The sequence below is a fragment of the Botryllus schlosseri genome, chromosome 9 (assembly GCF_051294905.1).
Source record: "Botryllus schlosseri isolate E-star chromosome 9, Bs_hap1, whole genome shotgun sequence".
Lineage (NCBI taxonomy): Eukaryota > Metazoa > Chordata > Ascidiacea > Stolidobranchia > Styelidae > Botryllus > Botryllus schlosseri.
The window spans coordinates 25822852-25850812 of record NC_137244.1 but is presented as its reverse complement, the minus strand read 5'-3'; the positions used below and the strand labels follow the sequence as shown (position 1 = coordinate 25850812).

General features: G+C 40.1%; 2 protein-coding genes and 2 long non-coding RNA genes across 5 annotated transcripts in view; all 4 read left to right on the top strand.

Annotated features, from left to right (window-relative positions):
• The window catches only part of LOC145445771 (dynein axonemal heavy chain 6-like), a 71257-nt gene extending 69082 nt beyond the window's left edge, over positions 1–2175 (top strand). The window contains exons 82-83 of the mRNA XM_080323905.1: positions 773–995; positions 1617–2175. Of these exons, the coding sequence (XP_080180031.1) occupies positions 773–995; positions 1617–1720 (327 nt within the window). The 3' untranslated portion in view covers positions 1721–2175. The remainder of the gene's footprint in view (positions 1–772; positions 996–1616) is intronic.
• A 5827-nt stretch (positions 2176–8002) lies between these two features.
• On the top strand, positions 8003–14157 carry LOC145445802 (uncharacterized). Of its 2 annotated transcripts, XR_013917115.1 has the most exons (5): positions 8003–8271; positions 9550–9646; positions 9887–10037; positions 11688–11867; positions 13971–14157. It is a non-coding gene; the product is annotated as an uncharacterized LOC145445802 (long non-coding RNA). The 2 variants fall into 2 exon arrangements; XR_013917114.1 differs by lacking the exon at positions 8003–8271 and having other exon boundaries at positions 9485–9646.
• A 4618-nt stretch (positions 14158–18775) lies between these two features.
• On the top strand, positions 18776–19588 carry LOC145446749 (serum amyloid P-component-like). Its single transcript, XM_080325103.1, has one exon. It carries the CDS (start codon positions 18776–18778, stop codon positions 19586–19588), a length of 813 nt encoding a protein of 270 aa, XP_080181229.1.
• Positions 19589–22378: 2790 nt separating this feature from the next.
• LOC145445803 (uncharacterized) lies at positions 22379–24585 on the top strand. Its single transcript, XR_013917116.1, has 3 exons — positions 22379–22545; positions 22993–23608; positions 24128–24585. It is a non-coding gene; the product is annotated as an uncharacterized LOC145445803 (long non-coding RNA).
• The last annotated feature ends 3376 nt before the right edge of the window (positions 24586–27961 follow it).

Genomic DNA, 27961 nt, shown 5'->3' with positions numbered 1-27961 from the left:
TCGAGTCATTTTCTGAAAATACGGAAATGACTCGACTCGACTTGAGTCAATCTGTGTATTGACTCGACTTGGACTAGATTCATTGCGCATGACTCGAACCAAGTCATGTGACTCGAGACTCAGACGGCCAACACCAACATTTTATTGTGATTTCGAAGAATAGTAAAGTCACCACACTATTGGGATTTCGTCTGTTGTTACTTGTGTATTATAAATGCGAACCATTCGATATCACCAAACAGAGTTATAAAAGTGGGTTTAAAAAGACTTTAACTGGAAACTGAGCAGTCAACACAATGACTTGGACTCGGACTCGAGTCATAATATCATGACTCGGACTCGACCCTCTGCTCGATGACTTGGACTCGGACTTGACACGGTACTGAATTGAAAATGACTTGACTTGACTCGAGTCAAAACTATTAAAGTGAGATTGACTTGTGACTCGGAGCGTTGTGACTTGGTTACAACCCTGACCCGCACACATTTGGGTGCCTTGAAGTCGACTTTCGTCAAAATGCACCAGCCAAGTGTGTGCCTGCAGAATGAGTTTGTAGGCACAGATGTCAAATTTTACGATACAATTGTTGATATACAATGTTCTTTTCCATTCTCTACTAGTTGCTGACGAATACCCCTAACAGTCGAACACATTCGGGCTCATTTCAATATGAATATACTATTCAAACGTATACTGAAGTTCTGTACCTCCGAGAGTATCTTCAAATATCTTACTCTGCACAGATTACATGTTATCCCTTACGTTTCACAGCTACCTGAGATCGAAGACGGCGTGCTAGTGCACGGGCTGTTCACTGACGCATTCCGTTGGGACGACGAGACGATGCTGATGGCAAACGAAGTGAAACGTGTGATGAACGAGAGACTTCCAATTCTACATATGGAGCCAAAGATGGATTTCACACCGCCTGTGGAAGACTACAACTGTCCGTTGTATAAAACCGGTGCAAGGGCTGGAGTGCTATCAACTACAGGTGAAATGAAATGTCAAGTAATAAATATACGATTTAATAGTATATTCATATTGAACTAAACACACAGTCAAGTATTAAATATAAGATTTAATAGTATATTCATATTGAAATAAACACACACTTTCATTTGGATTCCTTGCAGTCTACTTTTATCAAAATACCAAATCTGTACCTACACAAGGAATTTGTGTACCATCAAAAACGGTACATTGGGCTTAAGCTCTCTTCACCCCGATTATTTAAAATTCCATGCCCGTGACGTGTTCTTTCCAATTCTCTACTAGTCGCTGACGATTACCCCTGACGAGTGTCAGCCGAAAATATTCGGGTTCATTTCAACATGAATATACCATTCAATTGCGTGTTGAAGTTCTGTACCTCCAAGAAACTCTTCAAGTATCAAATGTGCATTTTGCAACTCATATAAATTTTTGGCCGACGATTGCAATCAACTGTTGCAGTAACGTGTGAATTTACTGCTTGAATGCGACCATAGTTAAAAATGGAACGATAGCATACAAACATTTCACAAATTAGTGTAATTAAGCGGCTAAATATATCTAGTGTCCATGTCTGATACATATGTGCACATTGTTTTAAGCAACAAACTATTCTTTTCAGGACACTCTACAAATTTTGTTGTCTCTGTACATCTCCCGACTGACCGGCCTACTGGTTATTGGATTTCCAAGGGGTCAGCGCTGCTGTGTGGACTCGCGGAGTAAAAAACAAACAAATTTTCATGTAAATAACTGTATTATATTAACAAGTTGTGAAGGATATATTTTTATGTGCCTGATGTCATCTGAGTACTTATAATTTCAACCAGTACCACGTAGCCACCGCACAATTCACTGTGGTAGCGACTATGATCTTTGTGTCAACCAAATATTAGTTTATTGTTCCGTTAGATTTTAGCCCTACAAGTTTATATATATTTGCCTTTACGGCCTTGTATAGGATGGTTTCGAGTCTGCACTTCCGTGATCTTTTGTGAATATGTTAATTGAATGATTTGCTCGAGTATTTCGATAGCACTGTTTCGCATTTCTTCACCAAAGCGATTTCCAGATAGACGCCAATCCGTTCACTGTTGCCTTGATAAATGTTAAGTAGCTTGTGTACATTGCTAGAGTTTATATGCTAAAACGATACCAATAAAAGATGAAGCAAAGTGTTATATTCTTGTTGGAACAGGCTTGGCTTCAGACACGAGTTAGTAGGCGGCTGTGCGTGACGTAGATATCGTGACTACAGGTGCAGGGCTATTCAGCAGCAGGTCAAGTTTAAGCCAGCATGCAATAATTATCGCAGGTGTGCTGACAGAAGGACCTGGACTTGAAACATAGGCTCTATAATACCACGGTCCAAAATCTCACTGCATGTTGGCAGATACATAGTTCTTGATGATGTTTTATTGTCGAATTGTAGACTAGTTCCTGAATTCGATCAAACATGCTAGGATTATTTCATCGGCTTAATATGCAGCTGCTATGCAGTTTACACAGTACTGGACCTGTGAAATTTAAAAGCAGATTAAGCTTAATTAACTATTGTCCAGTTTTTTCCTATTCCAAGGAGGGTTGTAAGTAGGGCTGGGCAAAATGATTCGAGTACTCGAATCTGAATCGAGTATTAATTTTAATGATTCGAGTCGAGTAGTGAAATACGATTTTTTCGAGTACTGAAATTATACGCTCCTCGCCACTGAAAGTTAATTTATCAACGAGAATTATAGTTTCAATACTCATTTTCACTGTTGAAGCCTTGAAACCTTGATTGGCGGTATTGTAGCATACGAAACATATAGTACAAAGCTACGAAAGTTACTGGACGTAGCACATTTCCAAAATCATGATTATGCCACAGAATTGTCACCAAGTGGAATGAAATCGGATGGACAAAATAATACCAAAGTATCATTTATGAGATGTATAAGAGGCATTATATTCTTTATGGTGGCATAAACGGTACATATTTGAACTTTGACTTATTACATTCAGTTATGACGTCATAATGAGTGATACTCGATTACTCGACTCGACTCGAAGCATATTACGTGATTCAGAATCGAATCACTCAGCTACTCGATTTTGCCCAGCCCTAGTTGTAAGTAGTAACATAGTCACAAGTCAATCTCACTATTATAACTTTGACTCGAGTCATATTCAATTCACCACCTAGTCAAGTCCAAGTCGGGGAGCAGAGAGTCGAGTCCGAGTCGTTGTGTTGACTGTTCACTTTTCAGATCAGAGTTACAGGCTTGTTAAACCCACACTGCTTGGTGATATCGGCCTGGTATACCGTCTGGGTTCGTTGTCGCGCGTTTTTCTTATACTCATACGTTAGGATAACACTTTGATCAAAAACATCTAAAATCACGACGATGCCTGCTTGACGGCGACTAAAAGCGATCTGTTCAAATCGACTCTCAACAACTTATAAGTAACGTGATCGATGATCAGCCACGGTAATCAAGATCAACGAATCATGTGAGCGGTACGCTCCACTGGAATGTCAGGGATATATAGAAGTATAAGAATAAGTATAAATATAAGAAGGAGTTCTATACATCCTTGTGAAATGTCTGCAAGTCCGTTGCCGTCCCGTCTGTTCAACATCGTTTATTTTCATTAGTCCCACGTCTTTAATTCGGAGGCTGGAAATTGTTATAAAAGCAGAGTTTTCCTCAACTTTCTCACTACATTTTTTGTATAGATGTCTCGCTCAATTGAGCGACCAAACTCATTACTCATTGCAGTAGCTTTCAGTTTAGTCATAAATCTAATCTAATTCGAGTCGTGTGTTATCTCATATTTTATTGAGGATAGCTAGTTTTGACATCATCGTTTGATAGGCTCCTGCTTTTTCAAGGTTATATATAACCGCACCTTATGTGTAGGGTCACCATATTTTGAGATCCAGAAAATGGGACAATTTTTACAAATCATAAAAGTTAGAATTTCGGACTAGAAAACGTGTAATTTTTACGGGAAATACTGTTGTTTTCACTAAAAAGGAATGTCCGAAAGACTCGCAGCAACCTGCATCGTCTAGATCAGTGGTTCCTAACCTTTTTTTCTCCAGCGCTCCCTTTCGACAATTGCCTGAGCCCTATTTTAACGACTGTAGTAAAAACAATGGGTAAGTGATCGAAGTCCGTTGTCGGGTTGGGACTTCACTATTAGACCCCTCGACTAATTAATAGTATAATTGTATGTGTTATTTTGAGGATCAAATCCTGGTAACAACCATCGGGTAAAGGCCTACGGGCTCATAGCATTTTGGTTCGAGATCGATGTAGACATCCCGAATACTCCTCTGCGATTGACAATACGGGGAGGTTCATTGTATTACGTTTTGTTTTATTGCATTGTATGACTACTAAATCAACTGAGAATGTGGTAGAGATTTGCTCACATTAAATTTAGTCCTGCACCAACCTTCTAACTTTAACGTGAATGAGGGTAACAACCAGAGGTGGTCGAAGTAGTCAAGAAGGCTACTCAAGTAGAAGTAGAAGTAGCAACGCAAAAATCTACTCAAGTACGAGTAGAAGTACTTTTTTAAAAGCAATCTAAAACTACTTGCAGTAGAAGTAGAATTTCCTGGCTTAAAATCTACTCAAGTAAGTAAGTAGTTTCGAAAACGGTCATAATACGTTCACATGGACTGTCAAAAGCTGCAAATTGAGCTATACGGAAGGTGCAGAGAGCTTGATTCATATTGATGCATCACATGAGGTATCAATTTTCGAGAGCATAAGCATTCGTCCGCATCACGGGATGCAAATGATAGCATCGCTATGAAAATTGCTATGGACGCTAATCTTTGTTTACTCGAACACCCCGTTTTAGAATACGTCATGGTGCGACGCCCTCACCCATATTATATGACCCATAGTTTAGTTGAAGAGCAATACCAAGAAGCTGTATCGGACACGGTGTTAAGACTTTGCGAGATTAGTATACGTTTAAAAAATATGGCGGATCATATTAATGCCATACGATAGTGCAATTTTATTTTCGGAAAATGGAGGCATTACAACACTTTCTTTTAAACTTCAACATGTAAGTTCTCCATGCAGATACAGACAAAGGACCTGAAACTAATTAGAAATCAAACTAATGATATTGCGAACTAAAAGAGAAATACAAACACTACTTCTGAAAAGCGGAAAATGTGTTACATGTCTCTTGTCCAGATAGCTTCAACAGTGATCTGCTAAAACAGGTGTCAAGTTCTAAAAGTCAGAGACCACTTCTCCAGATTAGGACACGCAATGCTGGGCTGCTAGATTACGAGATTGGAAAATGCTAGATTGTGAAACTACTAGTTTCAAACATTATGATGGGCCATATTTACTGTGATCAACTATTTCATGTGGGCGACAGTGCGATGTGAGTAAAGGGAGCCACGCTACCGCTACCTAAATGGTGTTCACCAGTACTTTCCTGAAAACATACTTGTCACTCCATCTCTACTTTGCGCGAAGCGCGATGAAAATTCTGGGTTTTACTTGACTTTTATGAAAATTAAATACTCCATGAAAACAACCCCGAAATTCCTCAGTCTCTCTTTCGAATTGGAGGATTATACTACTTCTACTTGATGAACTACAAATAGCGAAAAGAAAGTAAGTAGATCACAAAATATTACGAAGTAGAAGTAGAAGTAGCGAAAATAAGTTTTACTTGAGTAAATAACACAAGTAGTGAAACCTACTTGAGTACTTCGAAAAAGTAGAAGTACTTCGTTACTGACCACCTCTGATATATATCTGTAGCAAATTTAGCACGCCTGCGTCTAGACCCCGCTGCTTTATGGTCGGAGAACCTGACTTATAAATGACAACTATCACAAATGAGACAATATTTCGGGTTCTCCCGAGTGCGACAAAATATGTGTCGAGCATTGAAATAACTTTGTAGATGCTAATAGCGGAGAAGCTGTAACATCTAATTCCCTGAGTGGTAATATGTGATTATGATAACTTCACTTTAGTCGCTCTTTCCGCACGAGACCTACAATTATACAAGGCATTCAAGATTCAACTGACAGAGTTGGCCAACTAGAAAAATTAGATTAGAATTAAATTTACTAAATTCTTAAAAAATTGGGAATTGAATAAGTTCCTAATGAAAAATTAATACAACAAACATCAAGTTCAGTTCATATGAAATCAGAGTTAAATCTCCTTAGCATGAGAATAGCAAATGTCTGCACACCAAGCTTGGAAAATCAGAGATTAGATATCTTATCTACTGGATATACGCTCGCCCTAACCACGGATCAGATCAAACTACAAGGAGCTGTCAACCCGGTGTATGCACAGAATAAGTGCCTCTGAAAATTCTTGTGTCGCATGTATTATTAACCGGAATGAAGATACTGGACACTAAATTAGATGGGTGATTAGATTCGATTAAGGCACTCATGAAAAGAGGAAGTATCGTTCATTTGCGGTACTGGCCAGTATAGTGGCTTTTGGGGTGGGCGATGTGGCCGTTTGCCCACCCCCTCTTGGTCGAAGGGCCTCCCTCTTTGTTTTAAGCGCTTTTTTCAAGGATTAGAGCGAATAAACGAGGAAACCCATGTACCAATTGTAACGCCATGGTAATGACATTATGTTGTCATTGACCTGTTTTTCTAGAATGTTCGGTCTGTAGGTTGTAGCCTACATGTACGTACAATGTACGTGGGAGTAAGGGGAATAGTTTTGGTCTGGCTGGGAGTGTGATAGACATACAGACAGATTCTTTATTTGTACAATGTGAGTTTACGCAAATATGCAAAAATGAAAAGCATAACGATAAACAACCACAACAAGATGTGTAGTCTTCAGGTCAGCTGTATTCAAGGCGTAATGATAGTATCCCAGCAAACACAAAGCCGTAAAAGGATCATCCGGGATCATCTCGATTAGGTTCTGATTTTCTAAGTGTCGAGGGAATGTCTAAAATACGTAGTAGGATGGTCTTGTGGTTATATTCAATCAGAATAAATTCATGCTCGGTGTTGTTCCATCTCATGCATTAGGCTTCGTTATATCCGGTAGTTAACCTAATAATGCAAATTTTCTATCTCTCGCTGGTATGACTAAAATACGTAGAAAGGATGACTTTGTCGGTACATTCAATCACGATGAATTCCTATCCGGTTTTGTTCGATCTCATGCGGTAGCTTCGTTCTATCCATTAGAAACCAATGTTCTCCCTTCGTTTTATTGCGTGAGGATGTCACCGGTGTTGTATATTCGTGTTGTTGCTCTAAGGTCGAACAGTTTTGTTTTCTTCTGATATATATGATCTTCATTATATATATATTCGCTCTTTCGGTAATCTCGCATGTTCAACGAGTATGGCTAATAGTTTTATTCAGAGAATAACTAAATAAGTGAGATGTTGTACGTTTAGGAATATGATTATCGATGCGTGACTTCTAGAATATTTCGGCGATTCAAATTTTACGTCATCGCGCCGGACAAAGATTTGACGCGCAACAGTTCGTAGCCAGGCATAGTTCGCTCTTTCTGTATGGTAAATGCCGTAAATATATAGGAATTGTGACTGACTGAGGTAGCGGGTTAAAGGTATATACGCAGTAGCATATAGCTTATGGGGTATTTCGAATTGACTGTAGTATATGAAGCCTAGAGCTGTTTGACTTTCTGCAAACATGTGTAGACAACTATAGAAAAGTTTCAGCTTTTCCAGGCTAGAATTAGAGCTAAACCGTTTTTTCCGAATTAGATTACAATTATATTGCTGGCATTTCGCTCTAATTTAGTGAAATTAGACCACTATAATTATCTAGTTGTCCAAGTCGCTTCAAACATCTGAATTACCGGTACCTATACCTACGGTATATCATAATATTTATGCTTGAATTTTCTAGGTATATAAGTCATATGGATACATACCTGTAGAACACTGATTCGTGATGTTATAAAAGTTGGTGCAAGAATGGACATTTTCAACTTGATGTTGATTAATGGAGCAAAATTTGATATTTGAGTTCAATTATACCTCGAATCCAGTGACAAGATTATTAATCGTTGAAACCAAACGCAGCTTGTTTATGTTGGCCCAGAGAATTTGGCTAGCCAGACCATATTGATAGAATATGGTCACAGTAAGATAATATTTTGGGCTAATTTACATGAACTTTCCAACATTTGATTTGATATGTCCGCTAAAACAACTGTTATTCTGCTTTCGAATAAGACCTAAATTGCTGATTTCAATGGTAACTGTGTTTGTCAAAGGCTGTAAAGGTAGTTTCTTTTCCACGTTAGATGTTTGTTTGTTTGTTGATGGTGTTCATGGTGGTGGTTCGACTACACTGGTCATTTTACACCAGGCCGGTTCTTATTATTATCATTCCGTATCTGCCCGATTACCAGTGAACTCGACACTTAGTGAATTCAGCCGCACAAACTCGGCACTTGGTGAATTCGGCCGTGGTAGATCTCGTAGCGGTACCGGTCACCATGATTGGTTACTGGAATGTTTGCCGGTGAACTTGGCACTTTGAGTGGTTGTCAATGTTGTACGGGGGTCAGGGCATGCGTAGATCACACAGTCACGGCGTGATTAGATCACAAATTGCGTAATCGCGGGAAATAACGCGACGCTCTTCACTTGGTGAACTCGGCCCTTGGAGGAATTGGCACTAGAACACCTTCGCATTAGAAATGCATTTAATATGAATGAACAGTATCAAAAAGGAAATTTAAACGTGTCGTGGCTCGCGGTGGATCTCGAAATCTTGGGATCCTTCAACCCTGTTATCGAGACACCCTAACCCCAGAGTGGAATCGTCTCTCCAAAGGCAAAAAATAATTTATTTTGACGTGATCATGCGAAACATTTGTTGATGAGGAACACTGGCTTATCGTGATCGATAAACGAAGAAGCGCCGCATGATCTTCCACAGTTTCGATCTCGCATACAACGCCAAGATCCATCTTCTCAAAACTTACACGACACAGGCCCGTCACTCACGCCATCGATTCCAAGCAGACCGCGCGTGGTCGGTATATGAGCGCTGCGTTATTTCCCGCGGCTACGCAATCCGTGATCTAATCACGCCGTGACTGCGTGATCTACGGATGCCCTGACCTCCTTACAAGATTGACGAATCACTTGATAATACTATTATTAGTTTAATAATTCATATTAATAGCTGTTAATACACTTCATTACAAAATTTCCCGAGGGCCGAATTCACCAAGTGCCGAGTTCATCGGCAACCATCTGCCCACTTATAGCACGGCCCACTCCTAGGCTTTTTAAGACATGGCTATGCGGATCAGATGGCGAGGAGGAGCCTAGATAAACGGCCAACACTTCGGTAGGAATTATGGAGCCGACGTGTCAGGCTCGAACCTGCAATTCATTGGTGTTTAGCTATAATGGAGGGTACCACTACGTTACCTAGCCATACCTTGTAAAATGGGACCGTAGCATTTGGCATTTCGTGTGGCAATTGACTATTGTGTGGAAAATTGTGTTCGTTTTAGAACTTATCCGAAACTTTTATTCCGCCATAGATTGTATATGATAAAACGAAGCCACTCACCACAAAGGAGGATTTAAAGAAGTTTGATGACATATTGAATGAAAGCAAAAGCCTTTGCAAGAGATGTGGTATGTTGAATCTGTTTTGTTATTTTCAAATGCTTGCCGATAGCAGACGGTATATATAAACGTAAGATGTGGAAGCTATCAAGGTGTTATGTTTATTATTTTTAGAAATTCAGTCAGTCAAAGTGGACGATCTTATTGCTTGGATTATATTTAGGCTTATTTTAGCATCCTTGAGATGCAACTCTGAACGTGGACGGTCATGAACAGTCAACTAATTCTGTTCCTATATTGACATATCAGACATTTGCACTCGTACCGTTGGCGGCGACAATATTGGTCAGTCAGCAAAAAGCATCATGAAGAAGGTTGCCAGTCTGGTGAAATTATAGCAGAGTCGGAAAGAATGGGAAATACGCTTTCATCAACCTCCATTTGAACAAGTTCACATATAGTAAGAGACATTCATGATATGCTGCAAATGTCACTGTGTTCTTTGTCTAGTCACCCCACTCGTTTAACTATTGAGGCTTCATGCCAGGGTTGTAACCAAGTCACAAGGCTCCGAGTCGCAAGTCAATCTCACTTTTATAGTTTTGACTCGAGTCATTTTCAATTCACCACCGAGTCAAGTCCGAGTCCAAGTCAGCGAGCAGAGGGCCGAGTCCGAGTTATGGTATTATGACTCGAGCCAGAGTCATTGTGTTAGCTGCTCAGTTTCCAATTTAAGTTTTGTTAAACCAACTTTTTATATATTTTTTGTGATATCGAGTGGGTCGCATTTATAATATACGAATTTTCCTTACTTTTAGCAGTTTCTGGCCGCATTTTCAAATACCAGTATCAATAGACGAAATCCCAATAGCGATTTGCTGTACTATTCTTTGAGATAATCATGAAATGTCGGTCTTGGCTGTCTGAGTCTCAAGTCATGCGCAATGAGTCGAGTCATTTCAGTACTTTGAGAAGATGACCTGAGTCAAGTCGAGTCAACAGAAAATCCTGACTCGAGTCTTACAACCCTGCTTCATGCAATGAGCATTTACTTTGAAGATAAATAGTAATTAAATAACTGGTTGGTGGTACATAATTTTAATACTGCTTTCAAAAGTACCTTCATGATAAACTTTATTGAAACCCGAAGAACTTTTCGCGTGCCTATTAAAGAGCTACCGGCACGATAAAGGAAGCAAAACAGAGTTGAATTCAAAACCAGATCGAGAATTATGACGCATTAATGTCGAATTTAGAAATAACATCAATGGAGCCAGAACACAGTAACAATGCAGTGCATAACAACGGTTGCGTAAAACAGTATGACAGCGTGACACAATTCTTTAATTATCTATTATAGTGGTGCCCACCGTAAATACTATTTTATTAAAATCCGAATTTTTCGATGGCAATAACTCCGCTTCCACTTGTTTGAATCGAACCAAATTTGATGAACATCGTTTCTATACATAACCTAACACTTTCATGGGGTGAACAGAAAATTTTCAAATTTTTTCCATTTATTTTTATATAATAAATAGAAACTTTCTTTTCCTGTAGCAATGCGGCTACTGGTTGGAATTGAACCAAATTTTGTGTGTGGGCTTGAATTAGGTAACCTAACAATTTTATCAAGTAGCCAGAACGATTTGAGAAAAAAAGTCATTTTTTAAGAGCCCTAATGTCCATGTCAGAAACGTTTTAGGGTAGGCCTACTCACATGTCTCGCAGCGTTCTCTACATAATTGTCAATTGCGATACAAACTGTTCGCTTGTATTGGTTATAAGCCATCCAACTTCGAATTGTAAAATGTTGGGAGTCTTGATATCAAATTTTTGAAAGGTGCACTTTGAGAAGATTTCGGAATCTGTCAAATTATACAAAAAAATTTAGCAAATTCTTGGACATATTTCATCCATTTGGGACTCGATCAACGTAAAAGAATTAGTAATTATTTTATACAATATATTGTATTTGTAGTTGAAGTATAGTAATAATTCTTATGGTTACCGCACTTGTAACGATTCACGGCCATAACTGGAATAATTAGAATGATGTAACTTTCAAATTGTCATGCATTTTGCAACAACATTGTTCTCAATTTTCAAGGTGCTGACCATTGGAGGAAGAATCACCCTTAAGCCGGGAATTCACGATCCGTAAACGCGGCCGACTGTTTCTCTCCTCAAGAGGAAGGAAGAGAAAAAGGGAGCAGAAATAGCAAGAGTGTGACAAGTCGCGTCCATTCGCTTTAATGCGTATTTCCATCCGCGAAGCGCGAAGTAGTAGGTGAGAAAACTAATGGGCGCTTGGTTAGCACTGTATAAGGTTGACTCCAGCGCTGTATTTGCTAAATGTTGCGGTGAAATAGGGGTGGTGTCATTTGGTATCAATATTGACTATTAAAAGACCATTTGTTAGTGGTCATGGATTTGTTCGGCCAGTATGCAGTAATTTCTGATGGTCACTTCCCGGGCTTCTGTTCTCTAACCCCTCATGATTGTTATTCTGCTTCTAGTAAGACTGTCGATTCTAATGTTTTATCGTATCATTTGTCGGAGGTTTCGCTCGCTTTTTTTACTACGTTTTGCTCTCTGCTAGGTCAATTACTGGCTGAGTATCACTACAGCCTAAGAAACTGCAGTAATTCTCATTTTAATGTCTTGCTGGTTATCTTGCTGTCAATTCTAATAATTTGTTAATGTCTATACCAGTGCCCATAGGCGCCGAACGCTAATTTTCCTTAGGCATGCGAGTTCGATGACGTCACAAAGGAATGACGTCATGATCCGACGAAATTGATAATTAGGGATAATACAGCATCAATTCATGAGGGTCAAGTGCCTGCATAAATGCCGATTATGCAATATCTTCGTGTTAACAAACTTGCGCGTATGAAAAGCTTGTAAACGAGTCCGGAAGTGCTGTCAATTAGCGAGTCCCTGCCGCTAGCGAACAATTAAATACGGCGCTTATCAACGCGTATTACGTAACCTCGGCGACGATTTGCGCAAGGCAAAATGTCAAAGTAGTTATGGAATCTGTTCTATAATGGCACCGATTTCAGGTTGTTCAAACCTTTCTCGTCTTTTACAACTCAAGCCTTGACAGATGACACACATCTTCTGATGATTATGTTTAGGTATTAGCGGAATTCACTTACGCATGCACGGTGCACTCACAATCGCACATGTCTGCAGACATTCGATCTTCGATGTCATTCAGGCCAGCGATGTCGCTGTTTAATTACAATCGCTAACCAACAAACACCTAACGGCATTGTCACCAAACCATCGAAAGATTGGAGCTAACGAATGCTAGGCTCGAGAGATGGGAGCCCGAATGCTAGGCTCGAGAGATGGGAGCCAACGCATGCTCGGCTCTAGACGCGATAGTTGGCCAGCGATGATATCTTTTGTACCAGCCCTGTTGCAGATGCGATTGTGTAGGCAAGCGATAATATCGTGTGCGCCAATGCAGATGCGATAGTGCAGACAGCGATGTTACCAGGCCTATTGCTGATGTGATTGTTAATCATGCTCAAGCGAGTGAAACTAGGCCTGTCGGAGACGCGATAAAGCAGGCAAGCGTCCCAAGCGATGATTGTCGAGCGCACGGCAATCAATGACACAATTTCGCGATCATCTCAGCGGGAGATCGCGTCGCGTTACATTGTGCACAGACAAATCTCGGTAATTGGCAACGCGCTTGTAGCTAATTGGCCGCGCGGAACTGGTTACCTCGCTCACATATGCGGAAGCAGGTAGTGTCGTAAACGGAAATACATTGCGATTCGTTCTAAATAACACACTCGGGATTTATGCCGATTCATGCCAAACCGAATTCTAGGCATGCCGCATGCCTAAAAAAATGTCTAGGCATGCCTGGCATGCCTTGCATGCCCAGGTTCGGCGCCTATGCCAGTGCCGCCACTCAAATGTTTTGTTCGCTGTACACAATATTGTTAGGTCTTCAGCTTTCCAGGCAGAGTATCATTCCACTTTCTAGACTTGAGTATGTATCTCTCCAACTAGCTGCCAAATAACTGATTCATTTGGATTGTTGAATTGATCATTTTTGACAGAATGTGAAGAAATTTTAGTCAAGAATTCTTTTTGTGTTAGTGGCTGTTTTCAAAGATTGCTGAAGTAGTCATCGTTGATCTTGATAATCAAGTAGAAGGTGGCGATTGAAGTCAGTTCTCTAGTCATATAATAATAAAAATATAATAATAAAAATTTGAAAACTTGAGTGGAAATAGTCCAGAATCAAATCCATTTTAGTAAGTATGGGTGAAAAAAATGTAGGAGTCATTCGTTACTCGCTACCTCTGCCATTTTCGCAGTACGAATGTCTTAGCTAATAATCGTCATTTTCATTTTATTTCTACAGGGTGTTGAAAAGAAAACGCCAGAGGGATTATCATCATCAGACGATGAAACCTTCTGATTACTGACTGTTCTCATAGTTTCATTCATTGCTACTTGGCCCTACAAGTAATTTCGTTCGTTTCATTTTTTACACCGGCATTATTTACTTGCCAATTCGTTTTGAATTAAATTACCGCAAATGTGATTAATATGTAGTAGATCAGGGGTCGCCAACTCAAAATGGGTCGCGGGCCACTTTTCGAAATTCCTGGAGGCCGCGGGCCGCAAGATTTCAGTATCGAGATTAAAATAGGCAACGCAGTTTAACAACCACGTTTCATAACTCTACGTTAGTACAATAAGTACAATTCTGTGCTCTCTAACATGGGCGACGGTCATAGTCACCACAAAAGAAATAAAATTTTATTGTACAAACACAAATACAACAAAAAATATCATGATCATCAATTTCATTCTATTTTGAACTATGAGCTGCGCACGATACCTCTGTAGCAACTATAACAGGGGTGACCAACCTTTTTGCTATTCACGGTCACATTTCGATTACTCATGTACCTTGCGGCCGCATCATGATCTAAATGGGGCTAAATACCCGCGTTAAACTGTTCATGTCCATTGCCGGTATACTCCGGACTAATCTATTTACTCATATCGGTGTACTATGCGCACCGAAATCGTGAGTAGTCATGTTATGAAGAGCCACGGGGATTAGTTCTGTAGTCGCGCCAAGCGCGAAAAATTTTTCACGTTTATCAGTGAATTTTGTCAATAAATATTAGCATAGTTTGACATATTACAATCAAATATTTATCCTTTCTCGGCCACTGTGATCAGATTCGCCGGTAGGGTTGATGCAGGGGGTGTATTCGAAAACTTTGGGAAGTTAATAATGCGGTGCTGCATCTTTGTGTGCCAATTCTTATTGTTCCCCTTTGTTGCATGCAATTATTTCTTGACTTCCCATCAGATTTGTCGGTATAGTGGAGATATAGCCTATCTGATTCGCCCAAACGCAGGCCTACCAGAAACAAATTTCATTCATGATGAGGAGAACACGATTAAAAATTGTATTTCTTTATGGGGCGCATGCATCATTTTCCTCTGCCGTTTGCGTCTGTATTGTCGGACTCAGATTACAAAGGACACTACTATATTAAAATCGAAAATTAACACGTATTGAACCGCGCCTAGCGCGATGAAAATTTCAAGAATAAGTCAAACCTCTCATTAAGTAGGGAGTCTATTCGCAAGTTCAATTTGCATATTGACGGCCACCAACACATTCTAATTGAATTAATTGTCAACGGCCGCATACTTTTCCTTCTACTGCCGCAGATTGGCTACCCCTGGATTAAAGAATTGATATTGGGGTTAGCTAGACATGGTAGCCTACTAGCTGGGAAACTATCTCCTCGGAGAGCCCGAAATCGTCTTTCAAGCGCATCAGTCTCGACAATGGTGGGCCATTGCACGTCAAGGCAATATGCCCAATGCCCATTCATACAAGCAAATTCTTCCTCCTTGGAATGATATTACCATGCCGAAGCCGTATTAGATAGTGAGGAGTAGTGATATTGGGCATAGTAGAATGGCTTACTTTGAACACCAACAACAATATGTTTAAACTGAAATCAATTTCAGCATTTCAAAATGCTTTAGTAAGCGTTATTCCGAAATGTCTCCAAATCAGGTCGCGGGCCGCGTGTTGGTGACCCCTGTAGTAGATAATGTGGTGTGTGTGTGCGTACGCAGCCGTGATCAGGTTATGCCCAGTGGTAGAAAACAGGTTATTATATCAGGATGTTCTTTTAATGTAGGATCTACATTCTACTCATCATGTTTAAAGGCTGTAGCATCTGCATAATATTTACATTATTGAAGGACATGGAAAAGACATTGAATTGAGTCGACACAAAATCCCCCTTTCTACGACCTGCCGAGATCTAATATCTACTATATCGGGCTCGGCTTTCTACATCTTTGGTCTGTACTGTGTTTACTGGGATATTATATATCATGTAGCTGTCAGTCTTAACACTTTAACAAAACTATAAATATATAAATTGTATAATAAAAAATATATAAATATTTGCGGTTGGCGCTGGCTCACTAGACAGTAGGCTACGTCTAACTTCGTGGCAAAAGTGAACAAGGTGTGGGGAGTAGGTTTATCACCTTGTGGGAGCCCAAGAACCAAGTTTTTTGGGGGGGCTGACGAAGTGCTGTTTCGTTCCTGCCAACGGGTATCGCCCGAAGATGTTTAATTATTATTGAAAATTGATAGCAATATATACGCAATTCCCGATCATAGTGACAGAATAAATCATGAATTATAGATTTTTTTCGCGCTTCGCACGTTTAGACGAGAAAAGCGTAACCACCAAACGGAGCCTATAATGTAGATGATGAGTAGCGGTAAACAGCGTGTAGCGCGAGGGGGTCTGGGGGCGAAGCCCCCCAGAATATTGATTTATCATCGTATGGGGGGCCCAAGAACAACATTTTGGGGGCCTGGCGAAATGCTGTTACGGGGTGACTATTGTACAATAATATTAGCCATCACTTCACTGAAATGAAGAGTTGGAATTAGCAATATGACGTCACGTAACGTCATGAGGTTCGCGTTCAAGTTCATACAGAACCTTTCAAAAAGGTTCGCGTTCGCGCGTACCTGAACCTTTCAGAGGTTCACACCATCTCTAGGTTATATTGGTATCATGAGATTACAAATGAAAATTTGTGAGATATTCGGCATGAATATAGGCTACATACAGTCGGACACGCATACACTATAGCAGGGCTAACATTGTTGGGACCGCGGACCTGTTCAGTGTCGAACGCGGACTTTATCTGTCTCAGTATTTGCTCCGATTTAACAAAACTAATTCCATGATTGCTGATTTGCAAAAACAAATTTTTAAAAATGCCAATTCTCCCGCACTGTCTTTGACTAACAGAGCAATAGATACATTTCGCTTATTATTATCAGTAGTAACCTAGTAGCAGTAAAATTGTGTTAGTAGTGGATCTTATCACATCACATTTAGCTTATTGCTTTACGAGATTCTATGTATAGTTCTACCGAATTGCATTTGTAGGCGAAAGCGTAACTGTAAACTATTGCTTGAGAGTTGAAACGGACATTAGCAAATTGAAACTTTTGTAACTGGACCTTTGCTAAAAATCAATCTATAGCAGGGGTTCTCAACCTGGGGGCGTGAAACATCTGAAGGGGGCGCGAAAAAGCAGTCACCTGAAAAAAAATTTCGCGCTTGGCGCGATTTACCTCCAATACGCGCGTGTTTCTCTCTATAGACCAAATTTCGTATTTTTTATTCTCTCATCAACATTCATAACCGACCATACCATCAAACAATCTGTTGGGGTTTCTAGCATCCCAGTTGGATTTTGTGATATGACGATAAGGGGGGGGGCACGAAATTTTTCATTATCAAAAAGGGGGGCGTGTCTAAAAAAAGGTTGAGAACCACTGGTCTATAGAGAAATTCACTTATAAATATTAAAATACTGATCTTCGTGAGAGCGAATCGTTCAGCTTCTCATAAGCGTGGGGTTGCGACCAGCGGGCAGTTAGCCTGTTTGTCTGGAATTTCCCGCTAAATGTCCTTCCAACCGCAACTCTATCCAATTTCCCGGACTCATGTTGCGCATTGATTTTTCTCCCCAGAGGCTGGGAATCGAACACGAGACGTCTGGTTTATGTGACTATAGAGGTATATACAAGACATTGAGTTGTCATATGATGTCAACAAAGTGACTATATTAGTTCAACCTTTTTCAGTTACGTTCATTTGTGGATGGAAATTTTCCGAAATGTTTTTGACATGTTTTTGAAATGACAAGCTGGATAAAAATCATGACGTAGGCTATGTATATTTGAATTTGACAAACATGCGTTATAGAACGAGGTAGCGTGTCAAAATATCTGGAAAAGCTGAAACGAACAAATTATGGTATTCTACCTATAGTAGCCTACTCATCTGTGTAAACCCGACTGCAAATAACTTATTTTGTCAACTTCACCTTTCTCGCTCTTTTCCCGTGAGACATTTAAATATGTAATGAATTCAACATTAACTGTACTTGCAACGCAGCTTACAATTGTTTGCGCGAAGAACAATTTAACCATCGAATGTCACATTCGATAATAATTTAACAAAGACGCAAGAACTTTCTCCTCATGCCTGTGATTGACGTTGTTTGAAGACCCACAGTAAACAGTAGCAGTCATGACCAGTTGAACATGACACCAACTACAGAACTAAAAGCAGGTAATTTTGTGAATCACCTGACAGCTTGATTTGTATATATATTAGGCTTACCATACGTCCTCTTTTAAGAGGATTTGTCCTCTTTTTTGACTTTTTTGAAAGTGTCCTCGGAGGACGCCCTTTTGTCCTCTTTTTTGAGATTTTGTCCTCTTTTTTGAAAATTTAGGTCAGATTTAGAGGAAATTGCGAGTGATATGCCGCAAATTAGCGCAGAAGTGAAGCTCCGGCGGGTATTTCGGAGGGAAAAGTGGTGATTTCAGCTCTGAGCGAAAAGAAGACCTTTTTTTTTTAGTCAACCGATCATGGAGCGGGTGAAATTTACCTGTTTTTGAGAATTCTTCTCCAGTTATGCTTGACTGAAATTTCTGAAAAAGTGTCCTCTTTTTTCATTTCCGAAATATGGTAAGCCTATATATCGGCAGTATTCAGAAGGTACTCAGAGACGGTTAGTTGTATCTCCGGTGCAGCACTATAAGGAAGATATCGGAATCTGAAAACTCGTGGCAAAGACATAATGACAATGCGAACTTGGCAAGTGGCAATATCAGCCCTCTTGATCTTTTACATGAACGGGATCTGCTGGTGTCATTTCGACGTGAACCTTGAAAAGTGTTCCTTGACGTGTGGTGATAACACCGGTCGTCACCGCACGGATCGACAACATGAACCTCTACCGTATCAGCATGATCCAGCTATGCCTTCCTGTCCGCAGACTGAATATTCTTTTCCCCGTAAATCGACAACTGATTATATACGAGTAAAAGCTCCCATGCGATTCTTTGACGAATTTTCGATTTGTACATGGGCCAAGATTTACGGGACAGGAGCATTCGTCGGAACAATACTGAGTTATTCAACGGTATCAAATGATAATGCTTTTGTTATCGTATTCCATCCGAATGGTGAAATCAATATCATTGCTATGGAGGAATCGAGGGGAAATATCGTGCATCCGCTACAGAAAGGAGTTGAAAACCACCTTTGCTTTTCATTCGCGAGATCAGGCGGCTATCTCAAAGTTTTTTACAACGGCACGATGAATACAAGACTAAATTTTAGCAATTTAAACCCGATTCCGTCCGGTGGGTCCTTTGTTATCGGCCAGGACCAGGACTCTCCGATGGGTGGATTTGATGCCAGTCAATCAATTCAGGGTGAAATTAAGAACTACATGGTTTGGAACAGGATTTTAACGGACGCCGAAGTCCTTGACATGTATCGATCGAGGTGTTACTGTGCGCCTGGGCGGTCACTCGCTCTAACGTCGGAACAGATCCAACTCCAAGGAGCTGTCAATGCGGTGTATGCAGAGGACAAGTGCCCCTGAAAATTCTTATGTCACATGTATTTTATTTGCCGAAATAAAGATAATGGATAACAAAATTTGATGTATAAATACCAAAGGCATACATGACAGGGGCAAGCATCGTTCATTTGCTATACTGAGTCATATATTTCGAACATTCATGTCACAGACCTTGAAACTAATTGTAGAATTTCTTTGACTTCGATGCGTATATAGAATAACTATAGTTTGTTTACTTCAATAATGTTTGGGTTGATTCTAGTGAATTATTCTTTCGTCAACGTCATTGTATTGTAAACCATTTATTCCATTCTAGTGATTTTTGAACTCATGCCATTTCTTCCAAAATTGATCAGACCGACAGATCGTTGAATTTAAAATACACAGTATATATATATACTCGAGTAAACTTGCACGTATATATAGAATAATGTCAGGCCGCGATGCGAAGTTTTACCTGTGGTGGAGGTAGGCTCCTCTTCGCCATATGATCCGCGTAAGCGGTGTCTTGAAAAGCCGAGAAGGGTCCGTGGACATATTAGCATGCGACACAATAGCAAGCGACACTTGAGCATAGCGACTTTTGGTCATGGTGACTCGTGGGCATGTAGAGACATGAGCACCGACACATATCAACATGAGGACATATTAGCATGGGGACACATGAGTATAGGGACACACGAGCATGGATACACGTGAGCAAAGGGACACATCAACATGGTGACAATTTAGTAAGTGCCACTTGAGCATGGTGACAGATGAGCATGCGATACATGAGCCTTGACGACACATAAGCATGGGTACACAAGAGCATGGGCACACATGCGCATATGGACACATGGGCATGGGGACACAAGAGCAAATGTGCACATGAGCATGGGGTCACGTACGCATGCGACACTTGAGCATGCGACCCGTCTACATGCAGACACTTGAGCATGCGACACGTGGATATGCAGACACTTGAGCATCCCAGCAAACACCCGATCTCCCACGGACTTACGGGTACGTCCACAATTGTGCCCAATCGTCCCACGTCCCACTTTTAGTGACTGAGGACTTGCTCAGTAAGTCACAAATTGACGTCCGATTATGTAACTCCAACTGACCCCCAGAGGAAGTAACTTTTGGAGTTCTCCTATACCAGTCGCCAATGACCATTCCAGTGGATGTCATAATAGTGTGATGCCTGGATGTCACCTACACCGGAGTTGATTTGGAGGTCCTTATACTGGGAAATCGTTTCTATGAACTCAAATGTGCATTATTCTGCAGTCAATGCTAAATAAGTTGTGTTGAATGCACTCATGATATAGGTGAAATCTAGTGGAGTGAAGCCGTGAATGGTGATATGGTGATGACTTTCCCATCGCGTGGAACTTCACATGCCCGGCTATCGATCATTGCGGTCGCACAGTGCTAAAGAGGCTCGATATAATGTGCGATACAGAGACACAGTAGCTTATTTTATTGTGACATTACTGGGTCGAAAATGCCCACATCAGGGGCAAATACTCGTAATGCATGTGAAATCTTCCGACATCAGAACTTGCTAATCGTCATGATGGCATTGTCATGACTATTCCAATCACGGAACAACGCAGTAAGCAATCCTCTCGGCTATTTCGATAATGGAGTCGAACACGCCTGTTGCTTGAAATTCATCCAACCATAAAACCAGAAGCCTGCCTTCTTCTATTTGGCGAGCATCGCGCATGCGCGTTGTAATTCAATTTGATCAGCGTATGTAGCAATGGCGGAGGGACCAATTTATCACAGTAATGGTTTAGTTGATAATGGGAAACGTTAACAGCGTGGATTGTGAGATGTCTCTATCATGAGTACCGGAAGGGCAGGAAGCTTGGTATTTGAGTGCTATATTTAATAAACAGCAACAGCCTCGATCATCACGAACTGCTGATGCGATATAATGAATTCGACTATATGATTATAGTGACACGGCTGTAATATCACCTACAGACGAAATTGATCGACCCGCTGCTAATCGGTAACTCATGCAAGCCGATAATTCTTGTGGTAGGCTACATTTGATACTATATGATAGGCTAATGTATTGATCATAGAAGTCTGATTTATTGTGCTCTGTTGCATAATGTCTCACAAGCAATAACTTGACATTTCATGTGCATCCTGTGAAAAGTTTTACAAGGATTTCCTAGGACTGCAGGACCCAATCAGCAAACCAGAAGCCGCATAAAGTAATGTACCGGTATTTTATAACATATCGGTATATGCTGAATTTTGAAATGTTATGTAGGCTAATAGAAATGTGGAATGTTCCTTTATGGAATGTGAGATTGCTGCATTTGTGGATGCATGAAGATTGTAGCATCGCATTACCATCCATTTTCGTATTTTTGTGTCCTCAACAGTATATAACCATCTATAATAGCGTTAGTAAAATAATTGAGGCTTTCAGTGAACATGTAAGAATTTATGGCAATATTGGTTTATATTTAGGGTATTTTAGGAACAACATATTAGTTTGTTAGCCCATCTTTAACCTCGCTCTAATCAAAGGATACTCCAACACTAAACCAATTATAAACTCTATAAACTTAACATGTTCATGGCCTGGTGCAGACGGGTTGTTGGCAATGTTACCGCAATGTTGGCACGGCCTCCGTGCATACTTTTATTGCTTGATTATAACTTTCGATATTAGTATATATACACGGAAACATTGCCCACATTGCAGCAGTATTAAAAAAGTAGGCCATGGATGGGCCCTAAGGAAGGCTGATTGCTCATGGTCATCTTGCCGTCGATAAGAAAACACAACCTTATCAATGGATTCTTACTATATATGGATGGGACATATCTGTGTTTGTGTATACAAAGTTACTTCATTTCTACCAGGAGACTAGATATTGAACAGGCAATGTTATGTATAGTTCTAAACTTCAGAGGAAGGCGCCGCAGTGGTGCATTGTTCATGGATCAAGATGTTGAATTATGTAAGTTGAAGTTACGAACTATATATGATGATTTATGATTGTTCATTAATTAGCAATTTATTACCCTGAAAAAAAAGCCATCGATGATGCGGAAATATACTATTGACGGTGGTTCGCAATCGGGCTGCTAAAACGTGCTGGGTGGAACTATAATTTTATTATAAACTGCATTCTTATAGTGGCATAGAGCGTGTAATTTCAGTAGGCTGTCTTGAAAATAGTCACATACTTGGCTCGAATCATAAGAATTGATTCTCGTTCGAGATTTGAGTAACCATACCAATGTGCTCAGCCCTACTGATTAGTCATTTCAGTGAGTAGAATGTGGGAATGGTCCAGCTTGAACTTCATTGTCTTTGTTTTTTTTTACAGGATATTCTAGATTCCTGGTTTGGCTTCTTGACAAATAGCGTCACTACAAACATTATAATAATTTTGATTATTTAGATCGGCAATGTCTTCAATTGATAGTGTTCAACAACGTCAAGAACACTGTATAAAGAATGTCTTGATGACTGGAACCGAAAACGTTTGCAAGAATTACTGCCACATAGAACAAGCGTTGCTGTAAAATCGTTGCTGCGTCATCCTCAGGAAAAACTCGGAAGGTATAAAACATTGAATACACTTCATGGAAACCAGAGGCTGTGAAAGTAATCATCTTTTGAACTGAAGTAGATGTAATGTTATGGATTTATACACACCTAGAGGTAACAACTTTGAAGTTGCGTTAAATCTACTCGAAATGGAAGTAGATAATGCAGTTCTGGAAAGTATACAAATAATAAGTTTTAAAAAGTAGATTTGGTTGAGGTGTTGCGTAGGCCTTCTTAGTGTTTAATCATAGTTGGTGGTCAAAGTAATTATTGTTTGCACTGGAGTTGAAATAGTTGCAACGCCTTGAATTTCTACTGCTGTACAATTAGCCATTTACCAGGCTTGTAAAATTCACTTCAAAATGAAGTAAAAAGTTCTAAAATGAGATTTTGTGCTCTACTCTATCCCAGGGGTTCTTAACCAGGGCCCGTAGACCCTTTCGTGGTACGAAGCACCACATCAGAGGGTACGATTAGGGCTGGGCAAAATCGAGTACATGAGTGATTCGATTCTGAATCACGCAATATGCTTCGAGTCGAGTAATCGAGTATCACTCATTATGACGTCATAACAGAGTACAATACGTTAATGTTCAAATATGTACCGTATATGCCACCACAAAGAATATAGTGCCTGTTATCCATCCCATAAAAGATACTTTGGTATTTTTTCGACCATACCGATTTCATTCCACTTGGTGACAATGTTGAGGGATCATCATGACTTCGGAAATGTGCCATGTCCAGTACCCTTCGTAGCTTGTACGATGTGTTTCGTATGCTGCGATACCGCCAAGCAAGGTTTCAAGGCTTCAACAGCGAAAATTAGTATCGAAACTATAATTCTCGTTGATAAATTAACTTTCGGGGGTGAGAAACGTATAATTTCAGTACTCGAAAAAATCGTCTTTTACTACTCGACTCGAATCATTGAAATTAATACTCGATTCAGATTCGAGTACTCGAATCATTGTGCCCAGCCCTAGGTACGATATGCATCGTGGGATTAGACCTATATGCTGTGGTTCTCGTGCTATGCGCAATTTTATGTGAATTGACTATCTGATTTTAATATAGGTACCATCAGAAATTGTGTTGAAAATAAATTTTCGGCTGCTAGAAATCTTATTGGTAGCATGAAGGGTGCGATCGCTAAGGCTAAGAAACAATGCTATTACTATGGCTAAAGTTGTTATTGATATGTTCCAATAATAATCGAAGGCAACAGCTAATTCTGAATTAATTTGACTTCGGTAATGACAGTAGCAACAGCCTACTTATCACGACTATATCAAACCCCGGCTTAGGCTACACCGCTCAAATGCTCTGATACCAGATCAAATTTCAGTAGATTTTAAAATACTCGACATAAAACTGTGACACGTCAAAGGTCCACCAACTGCAATATTATAACCCAGAGTTTAACGATGTCATGATGCATCCTATTGCATTCTCTATAACTCATTATTTTAACAAATTTTGCCCAGCACAAAAATAATTTTATTGAAATATTCAAAACTGTGATTTTTTTCGTCCCAAACGTGAATAATACAATAGCAAATTACATTCTCGAAATGTTTGTGGAATGCCTGTCTGCAAGCTCCCGTCAAATAAGGCCTACATGGAAATTATACATTGAATATCCCTATCTTGCTGCGTCGTCAAAAATCCTGAAATTGACCTGCGACCACATTTGAATTTGAAGCCTCTGCTCTATATGATGTGACAACATTATGAACAAGGAAAAAGGAAAAGTTGAAATATCGATCTCGTATACGACTTCAAAGAAAATGAATACCGGCTCTACATCATATCAAAGAATGTTTTTTAGATTTAAGATAATTCCTATTTTATTATACTTTGAATTTGAGACAATACATTTGTCATTCACACGATCGTGCGTAGCTACGTCCTACATGTGCCGTGTTCTGCGATATGACCAATCGATGTGGTACATAGAATCGGAATTCTAATTCTTGTTGAGTACAATTTATGTACCCGAAAAGATCATCTGTTTCGACTTATCGTTACTCTATTCAGATTCTCGGCAAGCCCTAGTTGTAGTAGGTGGTAAGTTCCAAATGAAGGTGGTCAAAGTATTCATCGTTAGTACCGTACTAAATAGTATAAATAGCGATTTACAAGACATCAAACTACTTTCAAGTGTCGACACGGTCAAAATATGGAGACTTGAGGAATGTCGTAGTTGTATGCTTTTAAACAGAGATAAGGAAAGTAATCATTTTCAGCACTCAATTAGAAATATTGTAGCGTCAGTATTCTAGTACAAGTAAGAGTAACGCAATGTATTTCTACTCGGGTTCAAGCAGCGATATACACGGCTTATCAAAATTATTTTAGATAAAGTAGAAGTTCTGGAAAGTACTGAAGTATGTACTTGAGGTGTTTCCACAATTTAATTTGATTGACGGGTTGCATACTCCGTATCACAACGTCAGAAGCTCCCCGCACTCGAGTAGACATGGTAGTATCGTCATAAATTATCACTCAGCACAAGTAGAAGTAGCGGATCACAAGACATCACAATTAATGCATGAGGAAATAGAAATTCCATGTGCTATGTCAGCAGAGTGGCTCTACAAATGATTTGCTGACAGTGTTGTATATGTTTCAGGCAAAACAAAGACCAAGAAGAAAGCTGTTGTTGCAACCAAGTTTATTGCGAATACGCGCTCGCGCTCTCAACATGATGCGGTGCAAATGATGCATCGTTTTATAATATGCAATGTAAATTATTACTTATGATTGCTCCATGCTTTTCCCTGTTTTAGTTGTATTAGCATTTGTACTTTTTCAAAGTCATGTGACACGTTTATTTCTAATTTCATGATGCACTTCAATTGAAATGTTTGTAATGGTATTTTAAAATTGACTTAGAACTTGCTGTTATATACAAAGTCCCTCTGACACATTTATTCGTAGTGATTTCCTGATCGATTTTTCACGTAAGCCTGAACTTTGTTAACAAGTAATAGTTCATTAGTTAATGTTGTACTTGTATTTTGCAATTATCGTTTTTCAGTAACCCAATATAAACAGTTCGTTAGTTTATATGAGTTGAATTCCATGTAATTGCACCAGGTGTGAAGGGGAGTCCTGATATGGTAATCCTGAGGAATAGAACAGGTGGTAAATGACATATCCATAGGGAGTCACGTCACGTCCACAGTAGGTCTGACGCATCCATAGGGAGTCACGTCACGTCCACAGTAGGTCTGACGCATCCATAGGGAGTCACGTCACGTCCACAGTAGGTCTGACGCATCCATAGGGAGATCCAATGAGTCCATATGGAGTCGCTTCACGTCCATAGTAGACCAACTCAGGAAGTGTTTAGGACGCTTCTAGTAGTCGACAAATCCACTCCAGGGAAGTAACGCTGGGCGCCCTGCGGCTATTCCGCAGGAAGTCAACTGGAAATCGAGTGTTTGCTGGGCATGTGACACTTGAGCATGCGGCACTTGCGCATGCGTCACTTGAGAATGCGTCACTTGTATCATGCGACATTTGAGCATGTGACACTTGAGCATGCGACTTTTGAGCATGCGACACTTGAGCATGTTAGACTTGAGTATGCGACAGCATTTGAGCATGCGACACTTGAGCACGTGACCATATAGATTTGCGTGTAAAGCTTCAAAAATCGCGGTAAAGCGATAAAGGTTGTCATTGCTCCACATATATTGGAATCGCGTTTACACGTATCAGACGAACTAAAAGAATATATCCTTTTGTGAGACGAAAGCGATTCCAAATTCGCATTTCGACACGGGACTTATTATTTTATTTTGCGGGTGTCTTTTGATAGGGAAGTTTTACGTGCCGTGGGTGGGTAGGGGGGACATTAGGGTTCGAAGTGGGTTAGGGTAGGCTTACCATACGTCCTCTTTTAAGAGGATTTGTCCTCTTTTTTGACTTTTTTGAAAGTGTCCTCGGAGGACGCCCTTTTGTCCTCTTTTTTGAGATTTTGTCCTCTTTTTTGAAAATTTAGGTCAGATTTATAGGAAATTGCGAGTGATATGCCGCAAATTAGCGCAGAAGTGAAGCTCCGGCGGGTATTTCGGAGGGAAAAGTGGTGATTTCAGCTCTGAGCGAAAAGAAGACCTTTTTTTTTTAGTCAACCGATCATGGAGCGGGTGAAATTTACCTGTTTTTGAGAATTCTTCTCCAGTTTTGCTTGTCTGAAATTTCTGAAAAAGTGTCCTCTTTTTTCATTTCCGAAATATGGTAAGCCTAGGTTAGGGTCCATGCTGTGGTTAAGGTATCCCAAGATTAGGGTTGGAGGTGATGGATATTAGGGTTGGTTAGGGTTAGGGTTAAGGTATCCCACGATTAGGGTCGGGGATTATGGGTATTAGGGTTGGGAGGGGAATATTAGGGTTAGGGATTGCGTGAGGGTTAAGGTATCCCAAGATCAGGGTTGGGGTGATGGGTATTAAAGTTGGGAGCGGGGATATTAGGGTCGGCGGAAGGGAGATATATTATGTACGGACTGGTATAAATCCATGATTTTGACGCTAGTTAACTGCACACTAATATATGAAAAATGCTCAAGTGTCGCATGCTGAAATGTCGCATGCGCAAGTGTCGCATGCTCATTTGTCACCATGCTAATATGTAACCATGCTCAAGTGTCGCATGCTCAAATGTCGCATGCGCAAGTGTCGCATGCGCAAGTGTCCTCATGCTCATTTGGCATAATCCTAATATGTAACCATGCTCATATATCACCATGTACAAGTGTCAACATGCTGAAGTGTCCCAATGGTTATGTGCCCCAATGGTTATGTGCCCCCATG

Bases quoted from the DNA above. Each gene is read 5' to 3' on its own strand.
- LOC145446749 (XM_080325103.1), top strand. From the start codon at position 18,776: ATGACAATGCGAACTTGGCAAGTGGCAATATCAGCCCTCTTGATCTTT.